At 46.0% G+C, this 25,865-nt stretch overlaps 1 protein-coding gene across 6 annotated transcripts; it reads left to right on the forward strand.

The window, feature by feature from the left end:
* Positions 1-25,712, forward strand: DPF2 (double PHD fingers 2). 6 transcript variants are annotated; one of them, XM_034424441.3, is made up of 12 exons: positions 21-294; positions 3,720-3,880; positions 4,262-4,369; positions 5,150-5,313; positions 7,688-7,780; positions 10,000-10,078; positions 11,107-11,148; positions 15,151-15,288; positions 16,360-16,488; positions 17,024-17,136; positions 17,873-17,954; positions 22,489-25,712. In XM_034424441.3, the coding sequence occupies exons 1-12, from the start codon at positions 263-265 to the stop codon at positions 22,563-22,565; spliced, it is 1,218 nt and encodes a 405-aa protein (XP_034280332.1). In that variant the 5' UTR covers positions 21-262; the 3' UTR covers positions 22,566-25,712. The 6 variants fall into 6 exon arrangements, with proteins under 6 accessions (XP_034280330.1, XP_034280332.1, XP_034280331.1 ...); XM_087880924.1 differs by lacking the exon at positions 21-294 and adding an exon at positions 377-521; XM_034424439.3 differs by lacking the exon at positions 11,107-11,148 and having other exon boundaries at positions 1-294.
* The last annotated feature ends 153 nt before the right edge of the window (positions 25,713-25,865 follow it).

A 25,865-nucleotide genomic window follows, 5' to 3' on the forward strand; every position in this document is an offset into this window, starting at 1 on the left:
CGTGAATGGAATTTTTGTAGACGGCGTCCTTTGCGCCTGCGCGTCCTTTGCGCCCTGCAATCTCCCACCGAGGGACGAGCGTGGGTGTAATTGCCTTCTCTTTTCCTGGAGCGTGAGGACGAGTTGGGGGCCACATTACGCATGCGCCGTCTTCGAACCTGATCGGAAGGTTTCATGGAGAGCGGTCGCCGGCGTCAGCGCGAACGGGCCCTCGGCGCATGCGCCCTCGCGTGCTTCGCGTCCACAGGCGGCAGAGGGGAAGATGGCGGCGGTGGTACAGAATGTGGTGAAGCTGTGAGTGGAACTGTCCCCTCTTTCCCTCCCCCCATTTCCTCCCTTTTGCTTGCAATGGTACAACCCGAACCTTAGACGAAGTGCGCGCAGGAGGGTTGTTGGGGAAGAGTCCATTCCGCTCGCGGGGGTGTTCCTGACGGGATAATGGAAGGAGAGGGCTTAGCTTATTGAATCTTTTTTTTTTCTCCTCTGCTCGTTGCTTAGGACTGAAGCGATATCTTTAAAAAGTGGGTTTAAAAAAAGCGGACGGAGTCTGTGTGTGTGTGTGTATATGTGTGTGTATATGTATGTTTTGGGGGGGGCGGCAAGAAAGCAAAAGTGTCCCCCCACCTCAAAGTTTCAAAAGTGAGGTACGTGAGGGGGGAAAAAAAAGACCATCCGGCCACTTTAAGATGCCTTTTAAAGATGGGGAGGAGCTTTTCAAAAAGGAAAAAAAAACACCTTAAAAAAAAACCCGAACCCCAATTATGAATCTTCTGAGGGGAAATTTCAGGTAAATTCCCCCCCCCTCAAAAAAAGGCTAAAATGAAATTAAGTAGATGGTGAGAGGAACTTGTGGAGGCTAGGGAAAAAATATCCTTTATATTATATTTTATAATATAATATATATATATATATATATAATATTTTATATTATATAATATATATTATATTTATATAATGTATTTAAGGAGTAGGTTTCTGAGGGGAAAAGGGGGGTGGGAAGGAAAAGGGGGAAAATCCCCTTTATATTATATTTTATAATATTTATATTATATTTTATAATATATAATATTTATATTATATTTTATAATATATAATATATTATATTTTATAATATATAATATATATAATGTGTTTAAGGAGTAGGTTTCTGAGGGGAAAAGGGGGGGAAGGAAAAGGGGGGGAAGAGGGAAAATGGAGAAATTAAATTTTGAGGAGCATCTCCCACCTGGTAGGTTGGATTACAATTCCCATCATCCTAAACCTGCCCTTTGCTACAACCTATCTGTCTTCCTGGCAAACCTCACCAGGAAAATGAGTCGAAATAAATCAAATTTGGGACCGCTTTTTTGGAGAAAATGAACTCTCCCAACGGTTGTATCTGTGAAAAATGGTCGTAAGTCGCTTTTTTCAGCTCTTGTTGTAACTTAACAACGGTCACTAAATGAACTGTTGCAAGTCGAGGACTGCCTGTATAGAGGGGGTTGGACTAGAAGACCTCTAAGGTCCCTTCCAAGTCTGTTAATTCTGTTCATTTTGACAGCCACTTGCATAGCCACTCAAAATAATGGTGGAAGGAGAGTTGAGAGTAGCTGTCTTAAAAATAAAATGGTACAAGTTTAACAAGCTCATTCTTTCCATTTGAAATATCAGTTTGAAGTTGATTTGGGAGAGCTTATTTCCAGTGAAAAAGTGTTATGAAGTTGCAGGTTGTGTTGTGGGCAGCTTCTCAATCTCCCACAGCCCTCAAATGTTCCTGACTTGATTAGGGAAAGTAAAGAGAATTACATTGATATTCCATCATCAAAGACCAAATTGGATGATTGGGAATGCTGTTACATTTTTTGTGTGTGAGGCAAACAATCATAACATCCCATCTGCTTTTTATAGGAATTGGTTTGGGATGAGAAAGGCAGGATATAAAAAAACCTCTTAACCCATGAAACAGACGGGTGGAGTGGAAACATTTGAGAGAAATAAAAACTTACCATATGGAAGAAGATGGAAGGACACAGTTGGAGGGCAGCAATTTCCCCATAGAAAAAGATGTTTATTCATTTGAAAGGATGCTGCATTTTGGCCTTGGAAAAGGAGAGGAACTGAAATGGTCAGAATCCTCAAATTAATGAAGGTTTGGGCAGAATTATAAAAACAGTCCTCTTACTCAGGTATTTCTGAATCCTGTGAAGAATTTCAATAGAGATGGTTAAAACCAGGAGCTTTATGTGTTATCCCAAATTTCTGAACAAACCATGCTCTTTGTTGAGGAAATTGTGGGTCCTAACTGAGCCAAGGTCATTTTGTGTGTGTGTGTGTGTGTTTTTTGTGTTGCTAAATTTCTTTAAGATGTTTCAGTTGATAGTTGATGATCAAGATTGAATATAAAACATTGTAAACATAGTGGGATTCTGATTTAACTAGTTAATTTTCTCTCCCTCTCTTTGGTTTCCTCCCCAGACAGCAAAGTTGTAATGTTACTTTCTTTCAAGCAAGTTGCATTGTTTTCTGCACCCTCCTTCAGCTTTTTTAGTGTGTGGCAAGGTTTAAACATTGAAATTACTATAATTATGGACTGTTCAATTAGAGAGACTTCATTGCTGCTGCACCACAGATTTTTAAAGAACAAGGGGAAAATGCAAGCTGTGTACTCTTAGATATTTCTGCATTCTTTTCTCTTAGAACTTTCCATCATAAGCCTCTTTGCTAATGGATTTATTGAATAGAATTTGGGCATTTTCTTTCTTCGGTGAATTTACTAGATTGAAAGACAGTTGCCGTATATACAATGCCAGCTCCACAGGTGCTTCTTTTGTTCTGGAGAAAGGGGGGGAGCTTAAATCCATGCTTATAATTTGAATTTCAAACCAGCCTCTTCGCATTTAATTATGACAATATCTGCGAAGTGCCAGCTGTGTGAATGAAATACAATATTTGTAATCTGTCAAAAGATCCATCCTGCTGGGGTGGTTTCTTGTAATGCTTAGGAAGTGAGATCATCCATCTATAGTTTCCTGGATTAAATAGAGGCAGGTTCATCATCAGAATAAGCGATAATGTGATACACTTACCGTAAAGTATGATGAGTGAATCAAGATGATATAGCTTCAACAATAAATCATGCTTTAAAAAAAAATAGCTTTATGTTGACATACAAACTCATTTAGTGCCTCCCAGAGAAGTAATTCAGGCAGGGATACACAATCAGAGTCCCTAAAGATGAATGCAGATTCCCCCCAAAAGCTGGGGCTGGTTTGTACTTTTCAGTGTGAAAGAAAAATGCAGAAGGGTTGTGGCCAGCCCATATTCAACTAAGTTGTAATTATCACCATCATCCTCTTTTAATAACCCCATAATCCCTTGTGGAGTGGAGTCTGGACAACTGAATGGAGCTAGCAGAGTGTTTACTGACCAGATGCCCTTCCTGTCACCAATGCAGAGTTTTTTTTAGCAGATATATTCTCAGTATGCCCAGAGAGATAAATATCTCCCTCTACCTAGGATCGAACTCACAGCCTCTTGATTGTGAGGCGAGAACTCCACCTCTAGGCCACAGCACCACAACTGAGTTGTAATTACGTTTAAATGAAATCAAATAAATTTTTTGCTGAATTTTACTTCCAACTTCTCTCTTTATATTAAAACATCCCCCCCCCCCAAATGAACACTGTCGTACTACAGAAAGACATTTCATTAACGGTGTCACTCCCAATCTTTTGTCCTAGCCTTGGTGAACAATATTACAAGGATGCAATGGAGCAATGTCACAATTATAACGCCCGGCTGTGTGCCGAAAGGAGTGTCCGATTACCGTTCCTGGATTCGCAGACTGGGGTGGCGCAGAGCAACTGCTACATTTGGATGGAGAAGCGGCACCGGGGACCAGGTGGGGCATCAGGATGGCATATGAAAACTTGGCCTCTACCCAGGATGTCAATTCTGTGATGTCACTTCCGGGTGGCAGCTTTCCTGCTTCAGTTCGTTCAGCATGAATTAGTGCTGGTATAGAGTGAAATTACTTGATTTTTTATGTTTATTTATTTATTAAATTTATTAAATTTATATCCTGCCCATCTAGCTATCAAGTAACTCTGGGCAACTTAATGATTCCTGCAAAGAGAGCTGCCGGAAGTGTTCAGTACTCCAAACCGGAAGAGTTTGCTATAAAGTTTGCCTCACTTTATAAGTGCTTCCCTCTCCCCCGATTTTATATATAAATTGAATAATTAAGCAGACTTTGATTTCCTCTTTTTCCTGTTGTTGGAAGGTTTGGCGTCTGGCCAGCTCTATTCTTATCCGGCTCGACGTTGGCGGAAAAAACGCCGTTCCCATCCTCCAGAGGATCCAAGACTTTCTTTCCCTACCATTAAACCAGGTTTGCCTCATCTGTATTGTACCAAGTTTTACATTTTGACGATTTACAGATGGAATCATAACAGAGCTTTCACCTGGCCAAAGTGATCATCCAAGCATATGTTACAGAATAGGAAAATTCCGGGGGTAATTTGGACAGGTAGATGGGCTAGAAGTCGAGAACTCTGTAGTTCTAAATCAGCCACAGAAAAGTAACCTTTGTATCCTGTTACTTGTATACTAATGGACCAACAGGACAGCCAGACGTGTTAAAAATGTCAGGTTGCAAGTAAGAATTTCCATGCAGATCGAACCTTAAAGGTGGCAGAAGAGATCATGTCATTCTTGTGTTAGGACCTAATAGATTTCTGCATTGGCCTGTGGTGCCTGTCAAACTTTTCTTAGGTTATTTGGCCAAGATAATGGAAGTTTAGATGGAGAGGTCCTTGGTGCTCTCTGAGCTTGGTTATTTTCTTGCAGACATTCCATGACCCAACTAGGGAACATCATCAATGTTAAAAAGGACGGAGGGGAGGGGGAAGGAGGAGAGGACTATGGGGTCCTTCGTGCTCTCTGAGCATGGTTGTTTTCTTGCAGATGTTTTCCTTACCCAAACTAGGTAACATCATTGATATTGTTACCTAGATTGGGTCATGAAACAGCTGCAGGAAAACAACCGAACTCAAGAGAGCACCAAGGACCCTTTCATTTCAACCCTTAAGTTACAAATATTCTCCTTTATTGGTAGTTTGGATTCTTTGTCTTAATGGTATTAAGACAATGAAATCTCTGTTTTTGGCAGACACTGAGCAGGCCCTAAAGAAAGAAGGCTTAATCTCTCAAGATGGCAGCAGTTTGGAGGCCCTCTTAAGGACAGACCCCCTTGAGAAACGCAGCTTGCCTGACCCTCGTACCGATGAAGACAGCCTCAGCGAGTTCCCCGTTGCCAATAGCCGCACCCGGAAGGTAGTGTAGAGAATGGCAGCCTGTGATAAAATAAAACATCTTTCCTTTGAAAGATGCTCATGTATAGAACATATTGTTCTCCTCTTTCTTTCTTTCTTTCTTTCTTTCTTTCTTTCTTTCTTTCTTTCTTTCTTTCTTTCTTTCTTCTTCTTTCTCTCTCTCTCTCTCTCTTTCTCTCTTTCTTTCTCTTCCTTCCTTCCTTCCTTCCTTTTCCCCCTCTCTTTCTCTCTTTCCTTCCCCTCCCTTCCCTTCCTGCTTTCTTATCGCCACTCAACTGTTGCTCTGGCCAGCAAAGGAAAATTAAAAGTTAAAATTAAAAAATATAATAATACAAAGCTGCCAAGAATAAATCATTTGTATTTTATTTATTAACTTCATATGCTACCCACCTCCCTGTCAGGCGACTCTTGTCTCTCTGGCTGAGGGCTGTGTAGGAGAACTCTCTGGTCTCTTCCCCTTGAGAATAGTGATGTGGAACTCCTGTTGGGAGAGGGATTAGAAGTGGATCACCCCTCATTCCTTTCTGGGTGCTGGGATCCTGTAGAGCAGTGTTTCTCAACCTTGGCTGCTGGACGATGTGTGGATTTCAACTCCCAGAGCTGGCTGGCGAATTCTGGGAGTTGAAGTCCACACATCGTCCAGCGGCCAAGGTTGAGAAACACTGCTGTAGAGAAACCAGAACTTGTTTTTAGACTCCCTTTCCCCCTTGGTTTGTGCTGATCATTAACATTCAGTGCAAAGAGATACAGAGGCCTCGGACGAGGATTCTACGACTTAACAACTTCGACTTAACGACTGCAATCGAGCCCCAACATTTCTGTTGCTTAAGCAAGAAAATTGTTAAGTGAGCTTCGCCCCATTTCACCCACAATTGTTAAATGAATCGCTGCAGTTCCTAAGTTACTCTCACGGCTTCCCCATAAACTACCCTTGTCAGAAGTTGATAACATGACCCCGGGGACATTGCAGCCGTCATAAGTATGCTGTGCACCTGAGCTTTGATCGCGTGACCGTGGGGATGCTGCAATGGTGGTAAGTGTGAAAAACACATCATGAAGTCACTTTTTTCAGGGCCGTCATAACTTCAAGCAGTCACTAAATGAACTGTTGTAACTTGAGGCCTATCTATATGGAGCCACTAGGACAGTGATGGCTAACCTTTTTGCCAACACGTGCCAGGAGGGTGGGGGCGGGGGGGGTCGCGTGTGTGTGTGTGCCCACACCCATAATTCTATGTGCCTTGACCCCACGCACGCGACACCCCCCCTCCCCCTCCCGTCCCGCTCCTGGCATGTAGTGGCCCAATAGGCCCGTTTTTCTTTCTCACCTGGCTCCAGGACCTCTCTAGGAGTCTGGGGAGGGCGAAAACGGCCTTCCCCACCCTGCCGGAGGTCCTCCAGAGACTGAAAACAGCCCGTTTCCCTACTTCTGGTGGGCCCAGAAGCCCCGAAAATCAGCTGGCGGAGCTGAGCTCGCGTGCCCACTAATAGGTGGCACGCATGCCATAAGTTCGCCATCACGGCAGTAGGGGAATAAGGAAAACCACAGCATACAATTACACTTGTTCCATCATATATTTGAGAGAGAGCACAAAATATTTATTCGATGATATTAAAAAAAACCCTAGAGGTGCAGTGGCAATATCCTGGATCCTATTCAAGTCCTATTTATCATTCAGGCTGTGCAGGTAGTCCTCGACTTATGACCACAATTGAGCCCAAAACTTCTGTTGTTAAGTGAGATGTTTGTTAAGTAAGTTTTGCCCCATTTTACCACCTTTCTTCCTTCAGTTGTTAAGTGAATCACTGCAGTTGATAAAAGTTAGTAACCCGGTTGTTAAGTGAACCTGCCGTCCACGTTGACTTTACTTGTCCGAAAGTCGCAAAAGGGGATCACGTAACCCCCCGGGACGCTGCGACCGTCATAAATATGAATCAGTTGCCGAGCATCCGAATGTAAATCACGTGACCATGGGGATGCTGAAAAGGTCATAACTGAAAAATGGCCAGGCAGGGGTCACTTTTTTTCAGTGCCGTTGTAACTTTGAACCTGTCTCTAAACAAACTGTTGTAAGCTGAGAACTACCTGTATCTGCTTTTGGATTCAGAACCTGCACTGAAAATGGTCCCTGATGGAGCAAGAATGTTGTTGCTCTTAGCATTTCTCCTGCACAGCTGCTTGCAAACTGGGCTTGCCTGGTTCTTACAGCGAAGCTATCAATGCATTGATTGACGAGACGAAGGGGGGTTGTTAATCAGCCAGCTTGTCAAAGAACCCGACACCCGCAGAGCTGTGATTTCACGGGAATATTCCTTTGGATGAACCAAACAATCCGTTTCTCACAGCTTTTTGCACCCTTTTCTTTTTGTTTCAGCGGATCCTGGAACCCGATGACTTCCTGGATGATCTGGATGATGAAGATTACGAGGAAGACACCCCAAAACGACGAGGCAAAGGAAAGGCCAAGGTAGGGAGTTATATTTCAATTTCCGTGGGTCACTGAATCTTACATAGGCTTCTCTAAGGCAGAGTAAAGAGGGCCTCTGAACACTTTAGGCAAGGAATAGAATAGAGCAGAGCTGGGAGGGACCTTGGAGATCTTCTAGTCCAGCCCCCTGTTCAAGCAGGAGAACTTATACCATCTCAGGCAAGTGACTATCCAATCTCTTTTTAAAAACATCCAGTGATGGAGCGCCCGTGACTTCTGGTGGCAAGTTGTTCCACTGGTTAATTGTCCTCACTGTTAGGAAGTTTCTCCTCAGTTCCAGGTTGCTTCTCTCCTTGATTAGTTTCCATCCATCGTTTCTTGCCTTGCTTTCTGGTGCTATGGAAAATAAATTGACTCCCTCTTCTTTGTGGCAGCCCCTCAAATACTGGACAACTGCTATCATGTCACCCCCTAATTCTTTTCTCTAGACTAGCCAAACCCAAAATCCTGCAGCCGTTCTTCCTATGTTTTACTCTCCAGGCCTTTGATCATTTTAGTTCCTCTTCTCTGAACTTTTTCCAAAGTCTCAACCTCTTTTTTGTAGTATGGTGACCAAAATTGGTAGCAGTATTCCAGGCGTGGTCTTACTAGGGTTTTAGGAGATACCTAAAGTATCCCAAAAAGGGACATGGTGGCTCAGTGGCTAAGACGCTGAGCTTTTCGATCAGAAGGTCAGCAGTTCATCGGTTCAAATCCCTAGTGCCGTGTAACGGGGTTAGCTCCTGTGACTCGTCCCAGCTTCTGCCAACCTAGCAGTTCGAAAGCAGGTAAAAAATGCAAGTAGAAAAACAGAGACCCCCTTTGGTAGGAAGGGAACAGCGTTCTGTGCGCCTTTGGCGTTGAGTCATGCCGGCCACATGACCATGGAGACGTCTTCGGACAGCGCTGGCTCTTCAGCTTTGAAACGGAGATGAGCACCGCCCCCTAGAGTTGGGAACACTAGCACATACGTGCGAGGGGAAACTTTACCTTTTTAAAATGTCCCAGAAGATGCTGGGGAGGCAGGTATTTTAAAGTAGAAGCCATTAGCTGGGTGCAGGTGTTACTCTTGAGCATATAAAAATCAAAATTCTGAGTCTTGGTTAATCCAAGTTATTATTATCTGTCATCTGAAAAAGATCTTAGAGTGATTTAGAGAAATGAATAAATATTTTAAGATTGTTACAAACAACTTTCACTGGGTGGCAGCCTTGGTCTACATATTTTCTTAGTATGATTAGCAGAACTAACCACCTACATGCAAGTAAGCCCTCGCTTAACGCTCATTGGGACTGACAACTCTGCCCCTAAGCAAAGTGGTCGCGACATGAGGAAATCTCATGACCGTAACTGTGCTTTCTGACTGAAAGCAGACGAGACTATTCAGTTTCATATCTTCATCTTTTGTTTGCCTCCTAACCCTTCCCCTCTCCTTTGGAATGCTCAGATGCTTGCTTTTACTGTCTTGTACCCATTGAAGGCAATGTGATTGCATTGGCAGCCTGGAACTGGGAGCTGTGGGCATGCTACACAAACAGCTTCTCCTTCCAGTGCCGTATCCGTCATCGGACATTGGCGATCCTATTTTTATCAGCAGCCGCACGAAAAAGTGCTGCTGAGTTTTGTTGAAACCAGTCCCTTAGATTTTGAAGCCATGATCATCTTCTTCTGCCTGGACCTCGTTTGCCTTCAATCTTTCCTTGGAGGATTAAGTGAAGGATGCCAAATTTTTCTGGACATATCCCATTTCCGAAATAGTCTAACTTTCACTTTTTAATGGTTTTGATGATTTCCCTTGGCTTTCCCAGGCGGATTATCACCACCTCCTTTCGGATTTTGTTAACTCAGGTTATACGTAACAGCCGCCTGTCAATCCACATTTCAAATGCTTCTAGTCTCTTCCAAGTGACTTTTCTGTCCGAGACCAACTCTCCACTCCATAGAGCAGGATAGAAAAGATGTAGCATCTGACAAGCCTGATTTTCAGTCTTAGGCTTATGTCGTGACTGCAGAAGACCAAACAGCTTACTCTCTTCAAATCCCTTCTCTCCAATCTCTCCGCTCTGTGAGAGGGGAGGGAGAACTACAAATCAGATACAATACAATGCATACTTAACTGGAATGCGGTTCCATCTTAGATTTTTCCTCCAAACCCGGAAAGAAAGCATACTGTGCATCTATCTTCAATTTTAAAAAAAATAATCTTAATTTCCTTATAGGGTAAAGGAGTTGGGAGTGCTCGGAAAAAGCTGGATGCTGCCATTTTGGAAGACAGAGACAAACCTTACGCATGTGACAGTGAGTAAGAAGGCGAGCCGGGGTATAGTAAACAGCTTCTCGATTTTACTGGTGTATAAGCCAGGAGTAGCTCCTGGTGTTAGGATGGGGTTGTCTGCGATTGCCCTGGTGGGGGTCTCCTGGGAAGGTGTGCCACAGGCTGGCTACGCCCCCACCTCCTTTTACTTGGCCCCCTGTTAATCGTGCAGTGGGCCGAGAGCCATTCGGGGTGAGCTGAAATGCGTCATTCATCATGCAGTGTGAAGGGGGTAACATTTCTTTACCCGACTTACCCCCCTCTCCCAAAAATGGCAGTTTTGCCCGAAGAGGGTTTTTTTTTCAGTTTTGCCCTGATGAGTTCAGTGAGACGCAGAGACACACAGCATTGGCCGCTTCTCTGCTGCCTGAAGTTGTCTCCCTTCAGAGAGCATCTTGGAAACGGATTCACTTCTGAGTTGGGGAACTTCGCTGTGCCTTTTTCCGTCCCACCAGTGGGATTCTGGGAAAAGTTCTAACCCGTTTCTTCTGGCAGATCCTACAATTGGATCTCACCCACCCACACACAGAGCAAAGGGAGGAGAAGCTGTCTTACCCTGGGCTTTGCTGCTGCTGCTTCTTTTTTGGGGGGATAGTCTTATTTGTATCTTGTTGAACCTCACACGCAGACCCCAGAGTTATGGTAGACAGCGTCTCCTTTGGCTCCACATTTCACAACTGTTTGATCTTTGCAAAAAAAAAAAGAAAAAGAAAAAAATGCCCATGAAACCTTGGTGATTAATGGAAAAGTTGGGAGTGAAGGGTGATTGGCAAGACCTTTTCCCAAGGGCAAATCTCATGAGCTCCTGAAATTTCTTTTCTTTTCTCTCCTCCTTTACTCTCCTGTAAGAATTTTATACTGGCCTCTCTTAATTTGAAATAACACTAGTTGACTTTTTATTTTTCTCTCCTCCTTTTTTTAATCGCTCTGTATAGCTGACTTGTGTGCATGTTACGTGCGTGATCTTACAGACTGCCTTCACTTTTCTCTCATTCTCTTTTCTGTGTTTCAGATAGTTACAAACAAAAGCATACCTCGAAACCTCCTGACCGAGGTATTCCATTCTTTCTGTCTTGCTGTTTAATTTCTTCCTGATCTTGTTCTTCTGAAATGTTCGTTTTTAAAAACACTTCCCCCCCCTTTTTTTTTCTTTTCAATCCCCCCCCCCCGGGTCTTCTCGTGCAGAGTGCCAAAAATCCCTCCCTTCCGATGATACCTACTTTGGTTTTATGTATGTGACATATTGAGAGGGGCGGGTGGGAAACATGCATTGGTGCACGAATTGTGCGTTTGGGAAAGATACAAATTCTTTTGAAGTGTGGTGGTGAATGTTGAGTTGAGGATTCAACGTTTTTGTCTAGAAGGAGGACGGATTTGAGATAGTTGTCAAGCTTTGCAAAGCGAAGCCGAAGAGAAAATGGTTTCTGGGGAACTCTGGGAGTTGAAGTCCACACGTCTTGAGAAAACACTGTTGTGGAGCATAACCGGCAAACCCCCAGCATCAATTCCGACCAGCTGCATTTCCAAATCTGCTCTGCAAGATATTGGACGTGGCAAGGGCTTGCGTTTACTTTTCATCGTTGCTAGAATCTGCGAATCCTGTTTAATATACCAATTATCTTAATTGGCATTAAAAGAGAAGATTGTTTTTCTACCGGCCTGCTGGGCCCATGCCCCATGGAGTGGGGGTTAGCACCTGAGTTGGGACTTTGCCTTCTCCAGCTGAGAAGACTTGTTAGCACAGAAACAGGGCAAAAGGTCTTCAGGTTTTATAAATTCTGTTAATAATAGCCCAACGCCTGAGTCTTCCGTCTTCATTCCCTTCATTAGGCAACCTCTGAGCTATTTGCTGGAGAAGTTCTTTTCTTTCTCAGCGGCCTAGGTGATCCTAGATAATCAGTTGGATTTCTCTTGGATCTGTTGGAAATCTATTGATTTCAGCAAAAAATGGGAAGTGCTCAATTCTGGCAGACTTGGGAATATAGGTAGTCCTCACTTTATAACTATAATTGAGCCCAAAATGTATGTTGCCAAGTGAGGGATTTGTTAAGCGAGTTTTGCCCCCACTTTACGACTTTTCTCGCCATGGTTGTTAAGTGAATCATTGCAGTTGTTAAATTAATAATCCGGTTGTTAAGTGAATCTGGCTCCCCCATTGACTTTGCTTGTCAGAAGGTCACGAAAGGGTTGCAGTGACACCCCCGCCCTCCCTGGCTCACTGCAACCGTCATAAATATGAACCAGTCACCAAGCATCCGGATTTTGATCACGCAGCCATGGGGATGCTGCAAGGGTCGTAAGTGCGAAAAACGGTCACAAGTCACCTCTTCCAGTGCCGTTGTAACTCCGAAAAGTCCCTGAATGAACTGTTGCAGGGCCGAGGACTACCTGTGTCACCAGTCCTGATGGCTTTCTCCCTGACAAAGACAGTTCTAAGCCTGAATCCAGCTGTTGATAGCGATAACGAGAGACAATCCTTGGTCACAGAAATGCAACAGTCAGGATCTGTTCCCTTTCTGCCTTGGCTCCTCTTCTGTGGAACGTACACTTGTAAGTTTGAAGGAGAAGGGCTGGGTTTTCCTATCCCACCAGCAAATGAACCGAGTCAGATCTTTTTCCATATCCATTTTGGTTGCCGACTATAGTAGCTGCACAGAGGAGCAGGGCCTACTAGCTCCAGTTCTTTACATAATCAGCTGGGTTTACGCAATCCTTAAGAGAGCTGTGATTTTTTTCTTCTTCTGGGCAAATTAGATTTCCAATCGCTGGACAAACACACATAACCCCCCCACACACATTCCATGTGTACACACACACATCATCCATACCGAAACATCCCCGAGTTGTGAGACCTACATAGCTGAAAGGATTTGGAAAGGATTTGTTTCTTTTTATCCGCCACCATCTTCCCTCCCACCCGGCAGCTCTACTGCTTCCTTCTCTAAATATGGTCTGTTTTCTTGTTCCTGTTCCTGAGCTGTTTTCCAGATTTAGGATGTATTGTTTCGTGGATTAATTTGAGCCCCAAAGAAGGTGATGGATTACTTGTTCTGCTTCCTTTGCCTCTGAATATGTTCCTGGCACATTCTAAAGCTAGTTCTATCAGCTCGTCTTCCTTCCAGTAATTTGCAGAGAAGGATAGTAAGCAATGAGGAAGGTGGCATTTCTGTTGAGGGACGAAAAGAGCAGCTAAAATGTAGCCCAGGCCTCTTTCTGTAGATTACGGGAGTCTCCCAATTTGGCAACTCTTAACACTTCTGGCATTTAACTCCCGGAATTCCCCAGCCAGCAAGGCCGCCTGGGAGTTGAAGTCCACAAGAGTTTAAATTGCCAAATTTGGAGACCTCTGCTGTAGATAGTTGTGGACTCACTGATGTTGCTAACTAACGCACCTTGGATGGCCTTGATGGTGGATGCTGAGAGCTGTCATTCAGCAATATAAGGCAGGCATATTCCTAATCTTCCAGTCCCAGAATTCCCTGTTCTACTAACACCCACCTTTCCCTTTATGACCAGAGTCAAAAAGTGGTTAAAAGCTAAAGCTTATAAGCCATGCTTTTCCTTAAATAAGGAGCTAGTTTTAAAGCATTACCATGCTGGGTGCAGAAGAAGATCTCTCTTCTCTCTCCCCACTCCACCCCACCCCCAGTTAACTCTAAAATGCATTAACCAGTGTATAGCTTTTCCACGCTCATTTGCCCAGGCTGGGCTTAAACTGACAGTAATACTGTAAGCTAGAAAGCACAAGGCTGCACCAGAAGTCCAGGGGGTGGTTTCGTGTTCCAAGCACCACATGAGCCAAAATTTGGCACAAGGAAGAGAACAAAAAATAGAATCGGGATTAAAAAAAAACCTTATGCAAGTCTTCTTAATTATGAGAAGTCTAACAGGGATATAGGCTTGATTATAATAAAGTCTAGAATAGGGATATTTCTGAAAAATAACTTACAGGGAAAGGCTGGATTTGGGAAGGCAGAAATGCCAAATCGGGGTCATACCTGGGATTTGGGAGGAACTGCGTAAAGGATGGAGTCTTGAGTAAACCCCCCCAAGACACATTATCCTGCACATGTGGAAAGGCAGAAAAACGTCCTCGCTGTCCATTGAATATCCTTAACCTTTGCTTTTTGGACATCAGATAACATCCGTAGAATTTCAGTCCCCTTTGTTTCACGAAAACCAGAGGGTTGAATTTCACCATCCGTCGTCTGCATGCACTCTGTGGATTGTTTGCAATGCTGGGTTGGGGTGCGGAGTGTTGGTCATTCCGTTATTATTGGCCAATGGCTGTTTTGCTTGTGGCCCTGAATGAGCTGCCTTGGGAGTTTGCCGAGTCTCCTAGACCAAGGTTACAGGGCAAAAAACCTGGGTGTCGCTGAAGGAATCAGGTTCTGCTGTATGAGAAGAGAATACCTCTCACCCTGCTACCAGCTCTGTGCAACTATAGGCACCCCTTCCACTTCTGTGCAAGTACTCCTCAAGTTACAACCGTAACTGAGCCCGTAATTACAATCTTTAAGTCATTGCAGCCGTCATTTGAAGCATCAGGTGACCGCATTCAAAGCTACGATCATTTGTAACAACAGCCATTAAACGAATGCAGCAGTTGTTAAGCGAATTTTTCCCAATGGGTGGTTTTTGGTTTTTTTTCCCTTGGTTTTTTGCTGGAAACCAGAAGAAAACGCTGAAAACCAGCAAAAAAAAAATATGTCCCCATCGCATTTGAGTGACCTCAGGATGCTGCAAAAGTGCAAAAAACGATCATGTGACCACGGGGTGGGGGTGCGCAGCTGTCGTAACTCCAAAAACAGGTCATAGGTAGCTCTTGAGGAGGCCTGTCGTAACTTTGAACAGTCATTAAGTGGCCGGTTGTAAACGGAGGACTACCTGTTTGGGGGAAGCAGGCAAGCAAGGTGCTTTAGGGTGGCATTTCAGTGAAGGCTGAAGCCCCCACTGGTGGGTTTTGCCAAGAAGGGACGTGGAGAAGGGGGGGGGATTTGCTCTTTTATAGCTGGCGTGTCTCTCAAGTGTTTCCTTCTGATCCTTTCCTGTTCAGTCTGTGGGAAACGCTACAAGAACCGTCCGGGCCTGAGCTATCACTACGCTCACTGTCACCTGGCGGAAGAAGAAGGGGAGGACAAGGAGGATTCTCAACCCCCCACGCCCGTCTCACAGAGATCAGAGGAGCAGAAAAGTAAGCTGCAGAGATCTTTTTGTCCCTCCCTTTGACTTGTTTCGAATCGGGGGTGGGGGGGAGCCGGTTTTCTATGCTGCCATTCATCCTGATCCCCTGTGAATCAGGGCAGAATCTTTGTTTGGCCCTGCTGGTCCTTGCATAATGGAGATCGTGGCACAGTCTTGCTGTCAGGTTGCATTTTGTCCACTTTGGCATGCGTCACCTTCCACTCCCTCCTTCTTTCCCCAACTCCTCACTTGCTCTCTTGTTTCAAATCACCTGCAGTGGCCGGAGTCCGAAAGGGGGCTCCAGCTCTCTTTTGCCCAATTAATGCTTATCAACGGGAACTTTCTCTAGCGAGGGGTGTTTCTTCCTCCTCCGCCAATTCCCTAGCCCTTCCATTTTCTGAGAAGATCGTGGGGCTGCCTTGAGGCCCGCCTCCCAACCACGAGAATTGACAGGCTACAATTACCAACCGCGATTAGAAATGGGCTCAGCTACGGGTGGTTTTTAAGTGGTGGCAGGAGGGGACCACGCCAAGGTGACCTCCCGAGGTTAAAAAAAAACAGAAATAACTTGCAATGAATATGTACCGTATTTTTCGGGGAATAAGACGCCACTTTTTTCCCCTCCTAAAAGAGGCTGAAAATTTGGGTGCGTCTTGTACTCCGAATGTGCCCAAAATGGCTACCTGGAACAAACCCCTTCGACATTTGGCCTGCTTTAGTCACTGGAGCTCCCTCCGAAGATCACCTATGCTTTAGAAGCTCTTTTTAAGCCCCAACCAGCCCCAACCTCAAAACCAGAGAGCAAATACCTGGTAGGCAGAAATATATTTTTTTTTCCTATTTTCCTCCCCCAAATCTATGATGCGTCTTATACTCTGAAAAATATGGTATGTTAGGAAACTTGCTGGGCCCAAGTTATGTTTTTGATCTCTCAGTTACTCTGCCCAAAGTTTTCTTTGCAGGATTTGCCTGGTTTTTGGTGTGTGTGTGTGTGTGTGTTTCTTGGGGTTTAGCTGGACTACTAAACAGGACAATTCTCTGCCGTGCTTTGAAAGACAAACCCCTTCCTCCTCCCCCATAGCCAAGAAGGGTCCCGATGGCTTGGCCCTGCCCAATAATTACTGCGACTTTTGTCTGGGGGACTCGAAGATCAACAAGAAGACGGGGCAACCTGAAGAGCTGGTTTCGTGCTCGGACTGCGGGCGATCAGGTACATGAGCCGATGGGAACCTTCTCTCTCCCCCTTGGGTGCACCCTTGAGAAAAGGACGTGTGGGGGGGAGGCTCTCTTTCACCTTAGCTGTCCACCTGCCAGATAACTCACCCACCTTTCCTAGGGAAAGGAAAAGGTTCCCCTCGCACATACGTGCTAGTCGTTCCCGACTCTAGGGGGCAGTGCTCACCTCCGTTTCAAAGCCGAAGAGCCAGCGCTGTCCAAAGACGTCTCCGTGGTCATGTGGCCGGCATGACTCAATGCCAAAGGCGCACGGAACGCTGTTCCCTTCCCACCAAAGGTGGTCCCTATTTATCTACTTGCATTTTTTTTAATGTGCTTTTGAACTGCTAGGTTGGCAGAAGCTGGGACAAGTCACGGGAGCTCACCCTGTTAACGCGGCAGCACTAGGGATTCAAACCGCTGAACTGCCGACCCTTTCGAACGACAAGCTCAGCCTCTTAGCCACTGCGCCACTGCATCCCTGTTTAGGGCAAGGTGGGTATGTCTTAATGCTGCTTCTCTCTCTCTAGGGCACCCATCTTGCTTGCAGTTCACCCCAGTCATGATGGCTGCCGTGAAGACCTACCGCTGGCAGTGTATCGAATGCAAGTGCTGTAACATCTGCGGCACCTCGGAGAACGATGTGAGTGTGCTTTTCCCTTCCTGCCCCTCTCCTTCTTCCTTTTGGGGACAAACACCCCCCCCCCGCTTCCTCTCCTCTGGACTTAACCTCTCCCTCTTCCCACCTCTGATCCCAGATCCTTTTGAAGCCTGCTTCTTACGATGGCTCCTCCTAGAAGACCAAGATTAAACCTGATATTTGAATCACAAAACCTGAATGGCTCTCTGGTTTGCAGCCTGTTTCAAAACATGACCTTAATTGGGGCTGGGTGGTTCACACCCAGCCCTCCTCCTTTAATTCTTGAGAACTCATTTTCTGGGTTTTTGCTGTACGTTGCATCATAAATTGAGCAGCTAGATTCACACTGCATCATGCCGGGCTGCTAAAAATTGAACCCAGCTTAGGATCTCGGGGGGAATGCAGCTGTGTAATTTGCTGCTGGGTGACGATTATGCTGTGAACTTGGCCAGGGTCTAAGAATGTATCAATTGCTTGGAGCTTTTTGGTGATGGTGGGGGGAACCCCTCTTAAATTGAAAACAGTTGCCTTGAACTCAAAACAGGTTCTTCCAACCTCACCTGGTCTGACCATTCTGGAGAGCCTTCCAAGTATGGGGTCTTTTGCATGCCGGGAACGGTCACATTTTTGGGGTTCATAAAAAGAAAGGGTCCTCTCGATGTTGTTTTCTCCAGTCCAACAGGCAGGGGGAGTTAAACAGCATCCTTCTTCATTGTTTCTCCCTCCCCATCTTCCTCAGGACCAGCTGCTGTTCTGTGATGATTGTGACCGTGGTTATCACATGTACTGCCTCACCCCACCTATGTCAGAACCCCCAGAAGGTGAGTGCTATTCTGCTCCCTTTCTTGTGGCTCCCCCACCTTTCACCTAGGCGAGATTTTGGAGTTGCAAAGGGCTGTGCACCCCAGAATTGTTGAGCTCCTTCTTCCTTCCTTCCTTCCTTCCTTCCTTCCCTCCCTCCCTCCCTCCCTCCCTCCCTCCCTCCCTCCCCCTGGCTGCCCTGAAATTGGAGTTCCAGCTCATCAGGAAAGACCCCAGGCCCACTGCTGTGGCTCATTCTCTTTTTAAAATCAAAATGTGGAAAAGTTACCTTGCAGGTTAGAGACCTGTTCCGTTAAGGGTCTCACTGCCTGTGAATGTTCCCAGAAGAACTGGCCAGCCCCTGACTGTTATGAAAGAAATAGCATTTTGAAGCCTCAAATCTTGTAGCCTCCAATTTACAATATTTTTGGCCTTCCGTTATGAAACTTCATGTGGTTTCAAGCTGCCCGGGGTCATCCTATTGGAGGAATGGCAGCATATAAATTAAGAGAGAATGAAAGAAGGGGAGGGAGGGAGGAATTAATTTGAAAAAGGAAAGAAGGGGATTGGAAGGGAAGGAAAAAAAGGAAGGAGTTTAAAAGGGGGAGGGAAATAAGGAATTTAAAAAGGGAAGGAAAAAAAGGAAGGAGTTTAAAAGGGGGAGGGAAATAAGGAATTTAAAAAGGGAAGGAAAGGAATTTAAAAAGGAAAGGAAAGAGTTTAAAAAGGGAAGGAAAAGGAATTTCAAAAGGGAAGGAAGGAGTGTAAAAAGGGAGGGAAATGAGTTTAAAAAGGGAAGGAAGGAGTTTAAAAGGGAAGGAAAGAAGGAATTTAAAAGGAGGGAAGGAGTTTAAAAAGGGGAAGGAAAGAATTTAAAAACGGAAGGAAAGAAGGAGTTTAAAAAGAGAAGGAAAGAAGGAATTTAAAAAGAGGAGGGAGGAAGGAAAAGAAAGAAAGAAAGGAAGTTCAAAATGAAGACATATGTTACGTGCACTCATACACATGCACCCACGCTGCCATCTTAAAAAGATTGCCAACCCTTCCTGTATCATGACAGGGCAAAATGGTGGCTTTGTAGCAAGCGCTTTGTTTCCCGAGCCAGGGCTGACTCAGGGATTTGAGAGGATCCTTTCAGCTCCTGTTAATTTCAAAAAGTCCCTTCCTTCATTTTTACATTACTCGACAAGAGAATCATGAGTCACACTTGGGCCGTGACGGCTCCAGTTAAATTAGAGATGCAGAGAAAGTCTCTCTCTCTCTCTCTCTCTCTCTCTCTCTCTCTCTCTCTCTCTCTCTCTCTCTCTCTCTCTCTGCCTTCACTCCTGTTGCAACTTGTCTTCTAATGAGATGACGCACACAGAACCATCCCAGCTCCATGGCATAGGCCCACAGGATGTGAGCCAATGCATTGTCCCGTTTAGAAGTTCCTGCAACTAATCTTTACATCTCCAGTTAAACATTAGTTTGGAGGAGGTAACGACCTCTGCCCGAGAATCTGACACATCGATGCCAACCTGGCAGTAATGATTTGCTCATCTCCAGAGAGTCCCAAACCAGCTTACGTTGGATCGCTAGCCCCTATTTCCTGACAGCGAGAACAGTTAATCCATGTGGGTGCTCCATCCCTGGAGGTTTTCAAGAAGAGACTGGGTTTGTCTGGGATGGTATCAGGACTCCCGTCTTGGGTAGTGGGTTGGACTAGAAGACCTCCAAGATCCCTTCCAGGCCTGTGACTCTAAGAAGACCTCCAAGATCCCTTCCAGGCCTGTGACTCTGAAGACCTCTAAAGTCCCTTCTAGGCTTGTGACTCTATGAAGACCTCCAAGATCCCTTCCAGGCCTGTGACTCTAAGAAGACCTCCAAGATCCCTTCCAGGCCTGTGACTCTGAAGACCTCTAAAGTCCCTTCTAGGCTTGTGACTCTATGAAGACCTCCAAGATCCCTTCCAGGCCTGTGACTCTGAAGACCTCTAAAGTCCCTTCTAGGCCTGTGACTCTATGAAGACCTCCAATGTCCATTCCAGGCCTGTGACTCTGAAGACCTCTAAAGTTCCTTCCAGGCCTGTGACTCTATGAAGACCTCCAAGGTCCCTTCCAGGCCTGTGACTAGTATGAAGATCTCCAAGATCCCTTCCAAGCCTGTGACTCTGAAGACCTCTAAAGTCCCTTCTAGGCCTGTGACTCTATGAAGACCTCCAAGGTCCCTTCCAGGCCTGTGACTCTATGAAGACCTCCAAGGTCCCTTCCAGGCCTGTGACTCTAAGAAGACCTCCAAGATCCCTTCCAGGCCTGTGACTCTATGAAGACCTCTAAAGTCCCTTCCAGGCCTGTGACTCTATGATTTACCACCCATAAGTTTCTGCTCTGACCCGAGAAACCTAAAAGGAATGGGAATAAGCAGAGAAAGGGGACTGAGTCACAATTTATTTATTTATTTATTTGTTTGTTTATTTATTATATTTATATACCGCCCTTCTCCCGAAGGACTCAGGGCGATGAACAACCAGGATCAAATACATAAATATAGAAGTTAAAAACAATTTAAAACCAGATTAAATACTTTGGCCCACAATTAAAACATTCCATTAAAATCCAATTTAAAATTTAAAACCGTTAAATTAGGCTAGCCCGGCTTGCTGGAATAACAAAGTCTTCAGGGCACGGCGGAAGGTGCGCAAGTCCGGGATTCTCCGTACCTCCGGGGGCAGCTCGTTCCAGAGGGCAGGAGCCCCCACTGAGAAGGCTCTCCCCCGGGGGGGTCGCCAGTCGACATTGTCTGACTGATGGCACCCCGAGGAGCCCCACCCTGTGGGAGGGTACTGGCCGGTGGGAGGCTGTCGATAGCAGAAGGCGGTCCCCTAAGTACCCAGGTCCTAAGCCATGGAGCGCTTTAACGATGTTAATCAACACCTTGAATTGCACCCAGAAGACCACTGGGAACCAATGCAGCTCGCACAGGAAAGGTGTTACATGGGAGTGCCCCACCGCCCCCATAATCACCCACGCGGCCGCATTTTGGACCAGCTGGAGCCTCCGGATGTTCTTCAAGGGGATACTCTTCATGTAGAGAGCATTGCAGTAGTCCCGTTGGCCTTGGTAGTACAGTGGTCTAAGGCTCCCTGTTATTAAGCTGGTTATTAAGACCAGCTGCCTGCAATTACTGCAGGGTTCAAATCTCGCCAAGGCTCAAGGTTGACTCAGCCTTCCATCCTTTCTAAGGTAGGTAAATTGAGGACCCAGTTTGTGGGGGCAATAAGCTGACTTTGTATAAATATACAAAAGAATGAAAGCTATTGCTTAACGCATTGTAAGCCGCCCTGAGTTTCCAGAGAAGGGCGGCATATAAATCAAATTAAAAAAAAAAAAAGTGACGAGGGCATGAGTGACCGTGTGCAGGGAGTCCCGATCCAGAAAGGGACACAACTGGCGGATCAGGCGAACCTGATAAAAAGCCCCCCAGGCCACGGTCGTCATATGCTCTTCTAAAGACAGCCACGCGTCCAGGAGGACACCCAAGTTGCGAACCCTCTCCGTGGGGGCCAATGACTCGCCCCCAATAGCCAGCGATGGCACCAGCTGGGTATATCGGGATGCCGGGAGCCACAGCTACTCAGTCTTGGAGGGGTTGAGTCGGAGTCTGTTTCTCCCCATCCAGACCCGCACGGCCTCCAGGCACCAGGACATCACTTCAAGGGCATCGTTGGGATGGCCTGGGGTGGAGATGTACAGCTGGGTGTCATCAGTGTACTGATGGAACTCCACCCCAAAACCACGGATGATCTCACCCAGCGGCTTCACATAAATATTGAACAGAAGGGGCGAGAGGACCGATCCCTGTGGCACCCCACACATAAGGCGCCTCGAGGACAATCTCTGCCCCCCTGCCGACACAAACTGCGACCGGTCAGAGAGAAAGGAGGAGAACCACCGTAATACGGTGCCCCCAGCCCCTCCAGCCGGCACAGCATGATACCATGGTCGATGGTATCAAAAGCCGCTGAGAGATCTAACAGGACCAGGACAGAGGAACAACCTCTGTCCCGAGCCCTCCAGAGATCATCAACCAATGTGACCAATGCCGTTTCTGTGCTGTACCCAGGCCTGAAACCGGACTGGAACGGGTCTAGATAGGTAGTGCTCAACTTACAACAGTTCCTTTAGTGGCCATTTGAAGTTAATAACAGCACTGAAAATAGTGACCTTTTTTTCACACTTAACGACCGTTGCAGCATCCCCGTGGTCGCATGGTTTATATTCGGACGCTTGACAGCCGACTCACATTTATGACGGCTGCAGTGTTCACGTGATCCCCTTTTGCGACCCTTCTGATGAGCAAAGTCCTTGGGGGGAATTCACACATTCACTTAAAAACCACGAGAACTTAAAACACCTGCCCCGATTCATTTAACAACCGTGATCAAATGGGGCAAAACTCGCTCGGCAGATTTCTCAACCGAAAATTTGGGGCCCAATTACGGTCGTGAGTCAAGGACTAACCCGCACACACAGTTTTTTTTCACTCGCTTGAATAACGAAGATGCTTTTCTCCTCGCAGGGAGCTGGAGCTGTCACCTCTGCCTGGATTTGCTGAAGGAGAAAGCCTCAATCTTCCAGAACCAGAACGCCTCCTGATCACTTTCCAGTCTTCGAAGAGAACCTTCACTTGTCCAGTCTTTCTCTTGGGGAGGGGGGGGGTTAATCCAGTTCCTCCTGCCGCCTCCTCCTCCTCCTCCCACTTTGGGTCAGTGTCTCCCTTATTGGTTGGATCGCACATCCGCACGCAGACACACACTCACACACAAAACACACGCACACACCTCTGCCTCACCATGTCTCCTTCTGTCATTCCCCCCTGCCTCCTCTCTGGCAATTGGGGCTTAAAATTCCTCCCCTCCCCCTTAAACCTTAACCTAAGGATTTTGAGACCCTTTTCTCAATAATAATATTATAATAATAATACTCCCAGCATCCATGATAGGTTGAGGAGCACCACAGCTGGCCTGGGAGCATGAAATGCTCCTTCTTTTCTCACTCACACCCCAGCTTGAGGGCTCTGTCTGTACAAGCGAGACCGGAAGCAAAAAAAAAGAAAAGAAACCTATTGAATGGTTTTTACTTGATTTTTTTCCATCTGCTTCCTCTGTTCAGCCCCATCGCACCACCCCCGTAACCCCAAATCTTCTAAACTCCACTTGTTCCTTCGTCCCTGTAAGAAACCTTTATTTTACACCCCAGCCCCAGCCCCCCCCTCCCCCAAGCATGGTTCAAAAATGGCACCACAGCAGCCATTTGAGAGAATTGTGGGTGGCATGGGAACCCAAATCAAAAGGCCATCCTCCAGGCTTGGCACAAGCAAGCGCTTCAGCAAAGTAACTCGGTTTGCCCCATTCAAAATGATCATCTCGGACTTTGACAAATCAGCATCTTGAATGAGTTAGGAAAATCCTGCTCGGTTTACATCCAGGGGAAGAGAGTGTGTATCCATCGCTTTCCCCTCTTCGTTTACCAAATTCCTTAAGTATGGGGCCTTGGGTACCAATCCCACATGGCGTCGATCCATGTGACGTGACGGTGGATTTCAAGATGCTTTCTTCCATGCGCATGTGTTGGTGTGCACGAGCATTTAAAGCTCCATCAAGCTTTTTAACACACCGGCGTTAATCCCTTCCTTCGTTCAGGGAGTCTGCCGGGATGTGTAAGTTGTGTGGAAGACTTCAAGGGCGGTGGTTCGTTGGGCAATTTTTGGGTGGATGCTGACTCTAAAGCAGGGGGTGTCCAACCTTGGCAAGTTTAAGACCTGTGGACTTCAACTCCCAGAATTCCCCAGCCAAGATAGCTGGATTGACGTCCACAAGTCTTAGCTGGCTGGGGAATTCTGGGAATTGAAGTCCACAAGTCTTAAAAGTTGTCAAGGTTGGATACCCCTGCCCTAAAGCTTTGGGCTTATTCAAATAAGCTGATTTAAAATCTATTTTGAGTCTCCATCACCAGAGGCCTAGAGTGAGCCACGTCCCTCCTGCATGCTTTTTCTTCCAACTCTTGCTGCTTCCTGGTCCGATGGGACTCGGGGGTGTTGAACTTCTCTTGCAGGAACAAACCCCCTTTTTTCTTTTCACTATTTTCCCCCCTCCCCCTCGGGCTCCAATTTGAGGATTTGGTCTTGCTTGACAAGTGATGCTTTTTAAATTAAACAAAAACAAAAAAATCCGAATCTCCACTCCTTTTCCTCCCTCCCTCCCCTCCAGTGGCAAGGTTTTCTGCAAGATCCCGCTTGCAGAAGGAGAGGCCTTTTTTCTGGAATAGGGTTTTTGTGTAATATTATACTTGTAATGTGCCTGATTTTTCTAAAGATTGTCTTTAAAACCTACCTCCAACATTCCCTTTCACACGCATCCTTCCGCGTCTTCTCCAAAGGCTCCTTCTCTTCTTCCATCTTTGCCGAAAGCGAGGGGCGACTCGGGACTGCCAAAGCAGATGGGATCTGCTCTCTCTCTCTGTCGCACTCACTGGGATCTAGTCCGCACACAAGTGCTGGAATTTGTTGATGTGAGGTCGAACTTAAGGCCGGTGGCGTCTTCCTCCTGGATTCTCCCTACCCTGCTTGGCAGGAGAGGTCAGCCTTCTTGACTCGGTGCCTCGCTTTGATCGCCGTGCTATCTAGGATGATGGGCAGTGGGGGCCCAGCATGCTGAAGGACACCCAATAGTGGGAAAGGACGAGAGATATGGGTCCTAGTGGGACAGATTTGGCCCACAAGAGAGCCAGGAACAAAGCGACCGCTGGAAGCTTTGATCCAGTCACCTTCACTGCCCGCTCAGTCCTTCAAGAGGACTTGAAACTTGAAGACTAAAAGGTGTTCCCTTATGGGGAACTCTACTGTCTCTTGAGTTATGTGTAGGGGAGAGATAACTATTATTTGTGCACTTAACTTGGCTCTGGATTCCCTTTTAGCTGTAGTTTTTTTTTTTTTTTTTTAAATTCGTTTTAATTCTTTTCTCTCTCCATACCCCAGGGAGATGCAGCTGGGGCTGGCTGTCAGGGCCCCCACCCCCCGTGCCCCAAACAAAGAGAGAAAGTTGTGGAAACGTTCCCTTGGGGTGGGGTGGGGTGAGGGGTTTACATGTTCTCATCCCCAATCCAGGTTGTTAGGTCCTCATTTGAAGCATCACACCTGTGTCTTAAAAAAAAAAAAAATAGCTACCCAAATAAAAAAAAAAAACCAAAACGGCTTCTTGGAACCAGTTTTATGGTAGCCTGGCTCTTTGGCTTGGGGAGTTGTGGGGGGGGATAGTGTGTGAATCTGTTCAGTGCTGCAACATTGTGGGGTTTTTCATGCTCAGGTTAGTTCTGTCGGTTTGCAGGGGGTGGGAGGTAGGGCGGGCTGTAATACCTCATTTCTCTCTCTCTCTCTCTCTCTCTTTCTCTCTCTCATTGTGACGCCCACAAATAGTTGTGCAGCTTCGCACCTCCTCTGCACTGTGTCTTGTTTTCTCACCCCACCTCTACAACTACCCATTTTCTGTTGAGTTGGTCGCTTGGTTTTTCTCCTTCCTTTCCGAGTAATTGATTTGTGCACCCTCTGATTGCATCTAAGGTTTGGAATTTGGGCTTTCTTAAAAAAAAAAAAAAAAAGCAAATATTGAGACTTTCCATACCTTCCCCACCCCCCACCCCCATCTTTTATTATTGCAGTAGAAGCTGAAATATATTTTGGCTCCCTCCCCCAGTTTTATTTGAAGGCTGTAATAAGCATTAGCTAATAAATACTGCTTTTATTTACTCCTGTGGTGTCGGTCCAACCATCGGGTGTGGATTTTAATTCTTTTCTAAGCGGTTATGTTTCATATCAAGGTCTCTCTTCTTGTCTCTAAAATGCGGCTGCTACAAGGGGACAGGCAATATTGTTTATTGATCAGTCTAGATCCGTGATGG

The sequence above is a fragment of the Pantherophis guttatus genome, chromosome 18, assembly GCF_059756535.1.
Source record: "Pantherophis guttatus breed Tessera chromosome 18, ASM5975653v1, whole genome shotgun sequence".
NCBI classification, from domain to species: domain Eukaryota; kingdom Metazoa; phylum Chordata; class Lepidosauria; order Squamata; family Colubridae; genus Pantherophis; species Pantherophis guttatus.